We start from the raw sequence: 14,961 nt of genomic DNA, 5'->3' as shown, positions 1-14,961 counted from the left end.
TACATGCAGATAGATAGATACTTTATTGATCCCGAAGGAAATTCAAATAACAATGGTAGATCTAAAAATGCCACTCTCTCACTTACTTTGTGCAACTAATTATTCTAGTGTTATGATTCCCTTTAGTATTTAGTATATAACACTTCAGTATTTATAACTTAAATGGGAGATTCCTCATTAGCAGCCTATTTAACTGTATTATTAGCCACAGCATCAACACAACATTAATTATACTGTATATGCTAAAAGGCAATGTATAAAAGCAGTTGGACACCGCTTCACTGCGTTTTGAAATAAAGAATTTTTCTCAAAACAAACTAATTACCATTGGATATTGTTTTTGTACACACATTTCATATAAAGCTATTATACTGAGCAGAAATGAAGGGCTGTTGCGCTGATTGTTCTGCCTTCCACTCTTGCTGTGAGTTCACTGTTATTTTTATGTTTACGAGATGCCATTTTGTTTGTGCATTAAGCTGTAAACAGTGTCATTAAACTTTATTTCTATTATGTTTAAACTCGACTTCCTCATTTGTAGGGAAGGCGAATGTCTGCTGTCCCCCAGATTGTGTTGACAGAGTGTTCACCCATCCCCATAATGGATCCTGTCTGCAATTTAGCTAGTCACTCAAAAGCATCTGAGTATCAAAACTCCGTATTCAAGCAATCATCCACAAACCCTGGCTATGAAGACTTTTTCAAACCTGAAAAGGAGGAAAAACAGCTGCTTGTGCTGTTGACAGATGCCGAAATTCGAGTGGTTTCTTCTCTTGATATAGAGGAGCTAAAAAGGACTACAAGAGCTAGCCTGCGCACTATAACCATCTCTCCCAAAACAACTGAACTCTATAGTCAAGAGATTTTAAGTGAGCACCTATGTCTAGTGGTTTTCCAAAAAGAGCAAACTGCCAAAGATGCTTACAGACGACTACACAACCTTTTAGTTTCAACTACACCAATACCCAAGCCGAGAATGAAGATTTCAACCTCTCCGGGTCAGCTGGAGAATTTAGTTGAGGGTCTGAAGAGAGGAGGTGAAACTGGGGAGAGAGTGATACAGCTTAAATGCAACAAAGAGTCAACTACTTCGATAGAAAACCAGAAGAAACCAAAACAAGATGTCTGCCAGAGGACTTATAAGCGATTGGATAGTTTAGAGGAGACGATTCGTGAGCTGGAGAATACATTGATTGAAATTGGGGGACATTCCACTGTAGACCAGCTTTACTCAGACCCCACCTCTGTAACCAACCCGGGTCAGACCTCCTCCTGCTCCTCATCTGAGCCCAAGAAGCCCCCCGTCCCACCCAAGCCGTCATCTTTGAACAGAGCTTCAATCCAGGTCCATATTACGTCAAGCCTACTGTGTCTAGACCTTTCTCTCCTCTCCTATTCTTATCTATGGGTGACTTATGGGACCTGCCTCTCAGCTTTCTGGTGTCTGTCCCCTGATTAATTTGGTATCAGATTTTATTGGAAATGAAAAATATGGCGGGGTACAGATAACAGACTTGCCTCACGTCACTGGTGTTGATGTTGTGCTCCTGCTGCTCTGAGCTGTTAATTTGTTCTGTATTGATCTGTCACGGCGTTTGGTCTGTCTCTGTTAAAGCTACTTCGTTTCACCTTTTGTTACACTTAGCAGGCTCTCAATATTCCTCTGTGGGTGTAAGATCTCTCATTTCTTCAGGCTATTTCTCTCTTTGTTCATAAATGTCGATCTCTGGTTTACATTGAATAGGATTAAATCACTGTAATTATATAGGATTGCATTTTAATACATTTATGAAATCAAGCCACAAGCTGGTGTATTTCAGTGCATTACATAGAAAAGGCATCTGGTATAAATTGTATGTAATATGCAAAACTGGAAGCACATAATGTTAGCATTTTTTTAATAAAATAAAAAATATTTTATAAAATGGAAGAAGTATATGGCTACAGACTTGGTAATAATATGGTCTATAAATACTTAATGTAATGTAACTAGTGACATAACTGTGCACTAAGTAAGTTTTGTGGTTTGTTTCCATGGAGATGTCATTTTTTTGCCAGGAATGTTCCACAAATGGTATGTCATTAATCTTCACTATCTTTCTTTTTTTTTTTTCTTTTTTTTTTTTATTAAAGGTGGCTTAATTGCTAAAAAAAAACAAAAACTTGGCAAACATTTTTTCGTTGATCAGGTTTGCCTCTCCACAAATCTGACGTAACGTTTCCTGTTGATAGATAAGTTTAATGCCATATTGTGGAACATCTCTATGGAGACAAGCACCAGAACCAGCAGAAAGTTCATAATCTTAGTCATTACTTAAGATTACATTTAAAAGTGGAGTTAAAAAGGTACATATAAATATTTTAATTTGATTGATATTTGGCAGCTCAGGTTTAGCCTTACGCAAACTAAACTCAGCTTTCATCTATAATGACCGATAATTGACCCACACTTCCAGAGACATTCTGCAGTCTCACCTCTGTTTGACTCAATACAACAAAGATTAATCTTAATCAAAAGGCTCATAGACACTCCACTGAAGCCGGCCTCCTGTCACATAGCAGTGCTTGTAACTTTGATTGTAGCCTTCCTCTCTGGGCAGTAGCATTTGACAGTTAGCCCTTCATGGTGAGTTCAGGGCCCTGTGATGTACAAAAAGACTGAATTCCTATGGGCACTGGTTGAGGATTACAAAGTATTCACACATTATTTCATCACTCAAATTTCAACTCCGGTCATCGTTTTTTTCTCTTACATTTTATTAAACCAAATTTATTAAACTTTGATGAGGTGAACTTTAGTACTCAGACAGAATCATTTAAGATTTTTAGTGTAATATGCAAATTTGTGCTTTTGCTTTGAACTTTGGAGGTGTAAAATTATGAGTTTAAAATTTTGTAATAACTTCTATGGATGTACTTGTTGTGCCAGTCCCAATCCAGGATAACTGGCAAATTATTATTATGTAGTTACAATACAAATACAAAATACAATAAAAAATGACTACACAGAAAACCTATATTAGAGGAGTTAAGTATCTAAAATATGTAACAATAATATACTTCGTACAAATGTTATTATGTTGCTCCATAGCATTGAATGATTTGGCAAAATGAATCTGCAATAATGATTTATTATTCAATTTTATTTAAAAAAAAAATAAAATAAAAATAAACTTCATTAAAGCAATAAATAAATACATAAATAAATTTGACTTTCAATAATTATTCCATTAAGATTAACAAAACAGACTTTTTTATCATTAATTATACTTAAAAATGACCTTAAATAGCCTTTTTTTCTCCATTATCTAAAGTCTGCTCCAATACTTTTACTTGCTCTTCATCACAGCAGACCAAACCAGGACACAAAAGAGACTGGGTGACCAGTGAAACAAGCTAAATAGCACCCTCATTATATATAAAATGTAATTTTATAACTTAAAGCTATGATCTCAAGAGACAAGCTGCCTGCTGTTTTGAACTGCACTGAGTGTGTAGATGAAATGCGTGTGTGCATTGTCCATTGTCGTAATTCATTTTGTGTCATGTCTATTTTTCCTCAGGGAGCTAACGGCACCAGCGCTAAAGTCACTCACTCCTCAGCGACGTCCAAACTGAAACATCTGCAGCAGAACAGCACAGAGAAGAACAAGAGCGGCAAACGAGAGGAGAGCCAGAAGGTCCCAGGACAGCAGCAGGTACAGTGTCAGACTATTACACTGTGGAAACATCACTGAATTATACATGTAATAATCAATATATATCACATGATATTCTGTGATATGCAAACTGGGCTTAAACCAGGACCGAACCAATACACACCCAAAGAGACTGGGCAACCAGTCAAATAAGCTAAATAGCACCTTCTTTATTTATAAAAGGTCATCTTATAAATTGACAAGTATTGACATCGATGATGTCAATACTTTGGCCCATCTGCCGATATTCGATATCAGCCTACAGTAGAACAAGAACTGCATATAGTAAAAACAAAACTGTGTTCATTTAAAGTAACTACAGAACAACTTTGAAACAAATTACAAGGTGTTTTGGGCCAACATTGTCCTGTAAAATCATTTTATTACACAAATGTATAGACCAAAATGGGATATCAACTGAACCAATATCTAGGAACCGATATCCAAGCCAAGATATCTCAATATTTCTATATTTTTGGTCACCCTAACTAATACTTATAGGCATCAGTACCTAGCAGTAGTAGCAATAGTTTTTAGAGTGTTCACGTTAATGTTAGCGCAGTTCCCCCAAAAATGTAACGTAGAAATGTATGTAACCTTTTGAAATGAGGCCTGAATCTTGAATAAGACATACAGTATGTATTAAAACTCCATTCATAACCAAGGCGCACAGGTCACCCTTGGGGCATCTGCAGAGCTTCAAAGCAAAGTATGAAATCTAATGTAAACCTGCTCATATGCTCGTCAGGTTCAGCTTGAGCGGACTCCGACTGCCCTGTGAAATGTACCGTGCCCCCTCCTCTACATTTTACACACCACCGCCAGCTTAAATTGGCCTTGACAATCACTCACCTGCTTAGCGCTCTCTCCATGCCACACCAACTAACCTCTTTGCTCCAATTTAGGGTTGCACAAATTTGGGGGAAAAATTTGACAATTGCAATAAAATTTGACATTTATGTTTTAAAAGAATAAATTATGTTTTCATTGTCCATTTTAAACAGGCAAAAGAATATTAAAGGTACAGTATGTAACATTTCTGGTGGAGGTTCAGCCACCAACTACATCAGATACATACTGTATACACATAGTATATTTAACAGAAAGAATACATTATCAAATGAAAAACAAAGGCATTTCAGAACATGTCTGTATAGATCTAAACTACAGGATAAGCAAGTTTTACATTATGACCATACAGTGATTTTTACTTTTTTTACAGTGGGCATTTTTTCACCTGAATAATTGCAGCCTGTGCAATTTAATAACTGTGCCAATTAAAATTCATTTTCAGTTCCATTGCGATTAAGTGTGCAGCCCCTGTCCTCATGGCCGGGGATACTCGAATCACATTTAGCTCTCACGCAGCAGAAAAAGTGATTAACTAGTTGAGATTAATTATGTTTCAAAGACGTGGTGACCATTAGTGCAATCAAAATGCAGAACACTGATGCAGCTTCTTATTATCGCGGTTTTGTGGGAATACATCAAAGAACCCTCCATAGACACAGAGCAAGAGAGTCCCACTGAGAAACGCGTGTCAGACAGGTTAGGATTAGCTCGCCAATTAACAACGCTGTTTAAATGTGTCTGAAGATAGCAATAATTATGATGACTAAACATCTACCTAAAAATACACTTTTATATATTTTGTAAGTTGTTGACTCTAGGGACAAAATGTGAGCAATTACTAAAACTAAATTAAGTTAATGTTGTAGCTCGCTAATTATAATAGGCTAACATCCATGAAATTGTGAAAAAATGAATTAATTATAGCTGTCCAGTTGAAAGTGTTTGTTTGTTTGTTACTTTCATTTCTTTAATTCATTTTATACATCATTATCAACTTTAAAACAAATCAATTTGCTGTTATTCTAATGCTACTACTCACTGCTAAACATCCTGCCACCAGATACATACAGTAATAAAAATGCACTAAATAGAAATGCACTTCTTACATAAAGGCATGTAAATATAAATGTACACTACCAGTCAAAAGTTCGGACACACCATTTTAGTCAATGTTTCTGTTGGTTTATTTTTACCCATTTCTACATTTTATATATGGAAAAGATGTCAAATGTATTATGAAGCAAGATATATGGAATTATATAGCAAAGAAAAACAAAACAAAGCAAATTAATAACTCTACTACTTATTTAAAAAACTTTTTTATCTTCTAAAGTATCTGCCCTTTGCTTTGCCAAAAATATTTTGTAACTCACACACACACACACACACACATATATATATATATATATATATATATATATATATATATATATATATATATATATATATATATATATATATATATATATATATATATATATATATATACATATATATACATATATATATATATATATATATATATATATATATATATATTATTTATTTTTTACTATACAGTTCCATACATCTTGCTTCATATATTTGAGGTCTTTCATATGTATCTAAAATGTAGAATCTGGTAAAAAAAAAAAAAAAAACATTCGCTGAGAGGGTGTGTCCAAGCTTTTGACTGATAGTGTATTTTTATATAAATTTACTCTACTTCAAAATAGAGATACCTAACCATTTATATATTGATAAACAGATAGATGGCATCTAATTTTCAACTTACTGTTCATAGCATGAATCCACAATTCTTACTTCTTACTGTATAGTCTTCATCAAAGTAATACATAAAATACTACCTCTTATATCTACTTTTTGGAATAATTTTACTCTCCATTCTCCTGTAAGTTGAAAGAGCAGAGGCAGTGAAGCGTAGACTACCAAAATCTAACAAAAACTCCAATCCAAGCCCAATACCTGACATTGTGCAGTGAAGAGATAGAGATTGAAATGACTGGTTGGACTTGAGAGCGAGCCAGATCCAGCAGGTGTAATGAAGCTTAAGGCACCCCCGTGAAGATGGGGACAAATCTCTTCAGTGCCATGTAATAATCAGCCCTCCACTCTCTGCCACTCACACATTATTCAATATCTTTCCTCACCATTTGGCTTACGTGTCTTTTTTCCCCCCTTTATTTCCACTTTCTGAGGTTCGCCCTTTTCTACTTTTCACTCATTTATTCTCTGCCATTTCATTCCCTGCAATTTGAAAGCGGAGTGGATTCCTACATGTGTCAATTGAGAGAAGAATTATCCTCATTATTTCAGTTTGACATTCTAGACATATTCCAACACGCATACTTAAATGTGCAACGAAAGGCATTTCATAGAGTGGTTGAGGTAACTGTTCATGTGAGAAGAATCTTGCACTATTTAGGCTAATGGTAAGACACAAGTATGAGTAAAGATTAGGGGTGCTCAATATTTACAAAAATGTATGTCCATCTTATTTAAATGTTCTATATTACGCAAATTTGACTATGTTACACTATTTTCTGATTTATGTTATAATATTGTTTCCTCATCATTGTTTCAATCACTCATGTTTAACACAAAAGTCCTGCATATTTACACTGAGTTCTCTCCAACAGAAAACACTTGGTTCCACCTAGTGATGTAATACAGGAGGTGCTCCACTGTGTTTTTAAACTCCATACACCTTCACTATAATCATTTAGCTGATTTCAGCCCTAGAATTGCCCAAAATTGAACAAAAGATTAAAAGGTAGCTTTTGTTGAAAACATGACATCACAAAGTGAAACAGGGCATTTTGACCTTTGGAGATGTAGCCTAAAGGATTAAAGATAGAGGATTACTCAAACATGTGTGAATGAAGCAAGCACAATTCTGGGTATGTTTTTGAGCAGCGATGTTGAGCAACATTATAACATGGTTTAAAGTTCACAAGAATCAATTTTGTGTAATATAGGACCTTTAAAACACAATGTCTCAAATGCCAAAATTGTCAAAATGTCATTTTGTTGAAAAGCCACAGGGAAAAGTATGTCAATGCAGCATAGGTCACCACGTTACTCTCAGAATTAGGACATTGTATTTTAAAAGCCATCACTACTGGCATATATTTTTGTTAGACGCACAATATCCAAGTTAAAAAATATGTGTGAACAGCTGTTGGACAAACTGGGAAAAAAGTGTTTCAAACTAGTGTTATTCTTGGAAAACAAACCAAAAATAAATAAATAAAAGTTATTTAGAAGATGAGCCCAGGGAATATTTTCAGTTGATTACAGTGAAACAGCTGAAAGATTTGTTGATTTGATTATCTACAGTTTATCTTTTGAAATGATTGGACAGGTGGCCAATTTGCACACAACATGTAAGAGGAAATTAGAAAGTTTTGCTGTTATTTTCCAAATGTTTTAACCATGAGCATTGACTTTGAGGGTATATTTTAACTAATTAGACGGTAGCATCTTAAATGTTAAAACTGGTTCTATTGGGATATGAGATATCGATGATCAACCTGATCCAAATTCAGAGAAGAAGATCAAAGCAAAAATAACATGAATTAATGGTAGATATTTGTGCAACAGATTTTTGACACAAGCAAGAAAAACTATTAGTGTTGAGACTGCATACTTAGACTTATACTTAGACTTAGACAAAATTTACTGATCGACAAGAGAAATTATTTGGACACAGTAGCTCACATACCACATTTTTTATAATAACAAAGAGTAAAAAATATAAATGGTAATAATAAATTCTAGATAAGTAGCAAAAAATATGTCAGATGAAGAGACAGGTGTCAAATATATATAAATGTATATGTACAAGTCAAAATAAAATAGAAAAATAAGTAATACAATATGAAATCTCAGCTATATACAAGAGGTCAGATGGAAGACAGCGCAAAAATGATGATATTGAAAGGACATAGTTTTATCTGTTACATAAGGGTGAGTTGTTGTACAGTTGTATGGAGTATGTTATGAATGTAGTCTTGTATTTCTCAGTGTTTGAGTGGATCTGTAGGAGCCTGTTGGAGAATGAGCTCCTCTGTGTCCATGATGGAGAGCAGTTTTTTCAGTGTTTTCCTGTCCTTCACTGTGACAAATGTTTCCAGCTCACTCAAGCTTACTATAACAATTATTAGATGTTTGTTATCTCAAAGCAGAACTTTTTTTTTGTGGAACCCTAATAATGCAGGTATTCATCTTTCACTGAATGATGAAACTCCTAATTTACAAGAACTTTAAAGGGCCCATATTACAGTATTTTTGGATCTACGTCATAATGTTGTTTCCTCATCAAAAACATACCTGGAGTTGTGCTTTGGTTCACTTACACAAATCCTGTATATTTAGGTTGAGTTCTTCTCTCAAACAGAAAACACTTGGTTCCACCTTGTGATGTAATACAGGAGGTGCTCCACTGTGTTTTTAAATTCCATACACCTTCACTAGAATCATTTAGATGATTTCAGCCCTGGAATGGCCAGTCTCTACTGACCTAAAGGTAAAGGGTAGCTGTTAACTTAAAAAGTACCACTTCATGACATCAGATGGTGAAACAGAGCATTTTGAGCTTTGGAGATGCAGTCAGACTAAAAAGGAACAGGATTACTCAAATATGTGTGAATGAAACAAAACACAGGTATGTTTTTGGTGAGGTATCAATATTCTAACATGGCTTAAAGCTTACAAGAATCCATTTTGTGTAATATGGGACCTTTAATTTGTAGTTGAACACAAAATTGGTCATATTCTTATCCCAGTAACAACACACAGCCAAAAGGGATAATGGGAGTAATTCTGGGCTCTTCTAAAATAAAATAATCATCCAAAATTCCTTCACACAATTACAATTCTTCCCTCTCCTTCACCCCTTCTTCCTCCTCACACCTGCTGCCTCTGTGTTGTTCTGAATATTAGACATGTCCCCCTTGGGTGACCTCTCTTCTTGGCCAACAGCTAAAGGTAAAAACAGTGTCTTTTCTTTCCCCAATCCCGCTCACCATGACCCAAGCGTTTGCCTTCATGTTGCCCCCTGACGATGTTTTGTCCTTTTTTTTATTATTCTTCTGGCCAAATTTAGATCGACATTTCTAGGACGTTTTTGTAAGAAGTCTTTGGGAATCTGAAGGTTTCAGTGGCACTATTCATACAATACCAATTAAAAGCCCCACCTGTGCAGAGAGAAGAGGAAAAATACAACTAGATAACACAGAACTGAAGGATTATTGCAGTGGCAGAGTGGTTAGCCTGTCTGTCTCTCACTAATAAGGCTGTGGGTTCAATTGCCCAAACTTTTATCAGTAATCTTTCTGTTAAAAACAGACTGTATAAAGAAGTGGACGTCACCCATAACGTTCGGCTCCAGTCAAATGAAGCTCATGAGGCTCACAGTTATAAGAGCAAATTTGTAGCCAAGTTCCATATTAGGAATAGGAATTTATTTATGGATAAAATGGTGAAATAAAAACCCCAGGATCACTTAGAGTGGGTTAATACTAACATTTTAGGACCTAAATGACAAGGCCCACTGCAGTAGTTACAGAGAGAGGTGGTTTACAATTTTTCAGTTCAGTTGATGGAGCCGAAATGACCCCCATGACCCCATGCTTCCTATTTGGAACACAGCGGCTAGAGGGGTAGCTATGTACATTTACATAAACAGTCCGTGGCCTATTTATGTTTTATATTCCATTATTGTTAATGACTACTGTTCAAATTGTGGAAACACAAGATTTTACAGTTATTCACAATTTTAACCCCTTGACTAAACAACAAATGAGTCCTTCATTCATTTTCATGGAATAGATCACCATTCTAGTATTTGACCAGTGTTACGAAATACAAATTTCTAAATGATAAAACTTAAATTAAAAGGCCCATATTACGCTATTATAATGTTATGTTATAATGTTGTTTCCTCATCAAAAAACACACCTGGAGTTGTTTTTTGTTTCATTCACACATGTTTAGCACACAAACCCTGCATATTTAGGCTTTTCTCTCAGACAGGAAGCACTCCATACCTTACCATATTTTATCATTTGAATGATTTCAGACCTGGAATTACCAATCTCTACTAAACCAAAGGTAAAAGGTCGCTGTTAACTTGAATACTACTGCTTCATGACATCACAAGATGGAACAGGGCATTTTGAGCTTTGGAGATGTAGAGAAACTAATGATAAAGGATTGCTTAAACATGTGTCAATGAAACAAACACAACTCCAGGTGTGTATTATAACATGGCTTAAAACTCACAAGAATCAGTTTAGCGCAATACCTTTAAAGTTAATGAGAGTAAGTAATTACAGTAACAGGTCAACAGTTTACATTTAATTTCTGGAGGATAAAGATGAACTTCTTCACTTTATTTTGCATGTTTTAGTTTGATTATACCGCGACCTGTATAATCACAATTACCACAACACAAAATATAAAAAGAAAAAAATAACTGACCAAGAGAAATATAAAAGCAGTTTATGAGATCATGCTAAAGTATGGAGCAATTTGCTGAAAGTGCTGAAATAATTGTGTTACATATCATTAATTTAAAGGGATCCTGTGCACATTTTTACCTGTAGAAACCTCAAATCACTTAACATGATAAGAGAGTTTAAAGCTAAAACAACTTTTCATTTGCTTTGGCATAGATCAAGGACAGCACATTATGAAGAACTTTCACACCACAAAAGAGTATTTCTATTTCCCATTTCGCCTTTTAATACATCTGGCATCGAAACAGGTGCTGACCGAAAAGGTTTTTAAAAATAAATAAAGAATTGACCAGCGGAGAGGATTTCAAGTCATTTGGCAGATAGCTCAGAGTATGTGAAATTAAGGCACGCTTTCCTGGCCTGCCCTCACAGATTAAATGCATGGGTTAGTTTTGGAGGAGTTTTCAGGCAGTGGGAACAGCCTTCTCTCCAGGGGAACGGCTGGCAGCACACAGCGAGTCTCCCATTAGAAAAGTCTAGACACGCGCACCTGCTCAACTTTCATCACAACTAATCACTATAATCTTTAACAAACTCACACAAATTGAGCCAAAGTAGAAGCCTGTTAGATTTCTTTAGTAACTTTTCAGGTTGACAGGCTGATTACAGTTTGAAAGGGTGCATTTTTACGCAGTGTTATAAAGTGCACAAATAGTTTTAACATAAATTTGCCTCATGCATATGTAAAAATTATATTGTTAAAATACATTTAAAACACAGACTGTTGAAATAGTTAACACACTATAAATTATACCTAACTAGTCTTGATTAGCATGGAGCAATGTTTAATTCATATACTTGTTATTTAGAATGATTTAGGCTTTGTAACAACATAATAAATACCCTAGACCTGATTCCTATTCCTAACCTCTTCATTATTTATTTTATTTTATTTATTTGCTTATTTATTTCATTCATAAAGTATAAAAAGACATCAACAGTTCAGTTCAGGCACAATTATTAATCAGTTGTAAACAGAAATCTTCACTTTTATGCACAACAACTTAGTTTTCTTTTTCATACATACACATTGCATTTGATTTTAAGTATTTTTTAAATGCCGTCATTGTACTTGATTCTTTTCTATCTTTGTCAAGACTATTCCATAAGTTAACTCCTTTCACAGTTGTTAAGACATTAGTTTTTACTAAGTCTGAAGAATTTTTAAAGCAATAGTATGTAACTTTTTTGCTAAAAAATACACTAATTTTTTTTCCCCATTTCATTATGTTTATTCTACTGAAAAACTTGAAAAACATGCGTCCTTACTGTGAGCAGGCTTGCAGCTCCACATACCTGACTCTTATTTGGCCTGGAGGAGGACGTACTCCTGCTTGTTTCCATGGAAATGTTGTTCTGTTGGCTATAATTTTCCACAGCATGACATATAATTTATCTATCTCCAAGGACAATCTTCTAAAGTATGGTTTTAACTTTTTATTTCCATAGAAACTTGCAGATGGCAGTCCACTTATAGAAAGGTTTATACTGTACCCACTTTATCTATGAATTAAGTCTTTCATGCTTTATTTATGTTAATTAGAGTGTAGTTAGTTTTTTTGTTTTACATGTACAATCCACTTTTCATTTTCGTTTAGGTGCACTATTATAGAACTTTGGCCATTCCTGCATACTGTACTATATACATGTTTGTAATGCTATAGAAACAGTGCCATCTAATGGTTTGAATCAACATAACAACAAGGATTGCACTGCTGTTTCTGTGCCTACTTATTTTGCATTTTAATGAGCTACAGTCATTAGCTTCAAAATAAATACGGCCTTCACCAGTCCGATGTACTCCCTGTAGAATTGTATGTTTATTATTGGTTGATGGTATAGCCTTTCACTTGGCTTGCTTCACACATGTTGACATCAACCTAATAAATCTTCTCTGTTTTGTTTTGTCTCACCTTTCCGTCACTCCCCCTCCCCTCCACACCTCCACCTTTCCGCCCCACCTGGTCTCCCGTTGCCATTGGTCGTCCCAGCAGTGAGTGGGCGGGTCCAACCTCCTTGTCGTCCCTTTGTCCACCAACAGCGCCACCTACATCCACTTCCTTGCATTATTTCTCTCACTTTCGGACCTCCACCTGCAAAACCGAAATACCAAACCCCCCCAAAGTGTTGTGAATGTGTTTGCATGGGCATGTGCCGTTGTCAATGGAGATGCCCCCCGCTACGACTACAATGAATGATCTTTTTCCTGCTTTTTTGGTACCTTCTTTGCCTTCATCCTGCCTTCTTACTGTATCTCTATAAAGGCTTTGGGGACGTACAACAGCAGTGCCACGATTGACCTCTCTAGCATGAAATCTGGCATCTTCTCTGGACGCTTATCTGCCCCTCCGAGCCTAAAGAAGTACCCCGATGGTCCTGTGATATCCCCCAGCCAAGCGAAGGCCCTCCTTACCAGTTTATCGTCTTCGGGTCTGACCGCAGAAGCCCTCCTCCTCTCCTCCACGCTACGCCAACACCGTAGTCTACTTCGGGAGCAGCGTGCCTCGTCTCTGGGTCTCTCCTCTTCCTCCTCTCCACCTTCCTCCTCCAATTCCCCAACGTCGGCTACTCCCTCTCTCTCCCCGTCCTCGCCCACCTCGGACCACAAACCAAGCAGTCGCCTTGACAGATTCGACTTCAGTGGAAGAAGTGGCAGGGAAACCGTGACAAAGGACCTTGAGAAATAAAGACTTTCAAATGATTTACCTTAAAAACACAAATTCTGAACTATATTTGGACCTGATTGCTCTGGAAAAAAAATACTATTCAAATATTGATTCATCCAAAAATTCAAATTGGTTTCCAGCTGAATTTTTTACGTACCTTACTAACAGTATTTTTTTTCCAAATTTCTGAAAGAACATTCAATGACCATACACAAAAATGGAGTCACAATCATCTGTTTGGACGAATCCTTTCTTCTCTCCCACTCAGTCGTCATACTGCCAGATACAGAGCACACATGAGAGCCCCTCCCACCTCTCATCGCCGCCTGCTACAAGCCCATGGGCCCTGGACGGATTTTACAGTTTTAAATACACCCTCACTCGATGGGTTGGTCGTGTTGTAGTTAGAATATATAGACAGTGACTTAAACAATAGCAAATAGAGCTGCAATAATCATCAGTGAGTCCAGTTTTTGTGTGTCCAGGACAATGTCAACACTTTTCAGAATGTGACAAAAAATATGAAGGAAATGATTGTGGACTTTTTTTTTTTCATTTGTTTTTGTTCATCTCTCTTTCAAACTTAACTGGTGCTATACTTTGTCAGCTGTTTGTACTCATTGTGTAACAAGTTTACATGATCACTTTATTTTTACAAAGCACTTACTGTCTATGTAAATGTGGTGCATCAATCAGGTATAACATTATGTCCACCTGCCTGCTATAGAGCTCTATGCAACAAATACTATGTAAACCAGCATTAACTTCTTTAGTTATCCGAGCTGCAGTAGTACGCGGGATAAAAAAAAACTATTGGTAATCTGATCTGCCAAATTGGTAATTTTGTTATTCAGCACATTTTAATTTAACGCAGTCCTATTGGTCAGTGAATTCTCAAAAGAAGCATACAGCTTTAACTACCACTTGGAGCCTGGATCTGACTTATTTCTTTTCATTTAGGAAAACCATTTAGGCAGTATATTATTGTAAGAATCTATTTGTGAGGAAAACAATTACACTGAATGGGACGACCATTGCATTTTAAATTTGTTGAGAGAATCATTTGAATCTGCCAGGGACAGACAACTTATCCAATCAGAGACTTTGTTTGTTCTTTTTCATTTATGGTCCGAGTCCGGGCACAGGTGCTTTAAGGCAGTATGAGACTTTGGATATTGGAATTTGTGATGAAATTTACCTAGCTCCTCATGATCGTAATCTTCC

The 14,961-nt window shown here is 36.0% G+C and overlaps 1 protein-coding gene across 1 annotated transcript in view; it reads left to right on the top strand.

The window, feature by feature from the left end:
• The window catches only part of srcin1a (SRC kinase signaling inhibitor 1a), a 120,037-nt gene extending 106,847 nt beyond the window's left edge, over window positions 1-13,190 (top strand). The window contains exons 20-22 of the mRNA XM_055152720.1: window positions 542-1,345; window positions 3,564-3,698; window positions 13,063-13,190. Of these exons, the coding sequence (XP_055008695.1) occupies window positions 542-1,345; window positions 3,564-3,698; window positions 13,063-13,068 (945 nt within the window). The 3' untranslated portion in view covers window positions 13,069-13,190. The remainder of the gene's footprint in view (window positions 1-541; window positions 1,346-3,563; window positions 3,699-13,062) is intronic.
• The last annotated feature ends 1,771 nt before the right edge of the window (window positions 13,191-14,961 follow it).

This window comes from Boleophthalmus pectinirostris, unplaced genomic scaffold (assembly GCF_026225935.1).
Source record: "Boleophthalmus pectinirostris isolate CB_2022bp ecotype Guang Dong unplaced genomic scaffold, ASM2622593v1 HiC_scaffold_17, whole genome shotgun sequence".
Classification (NCBI taxonomy): Eukaryota; Metazoa; Chordata; class Actinopteri; order Gobiiformes; family Gobiidae; genus Boleophthalmus; species Boleophthalmus pectinirostris.
The sequence above is the reverse complement of the archived record's forward strand: the minus strand, read 5'-3'. Positions and strand labels throughout refer to the sequence as shown.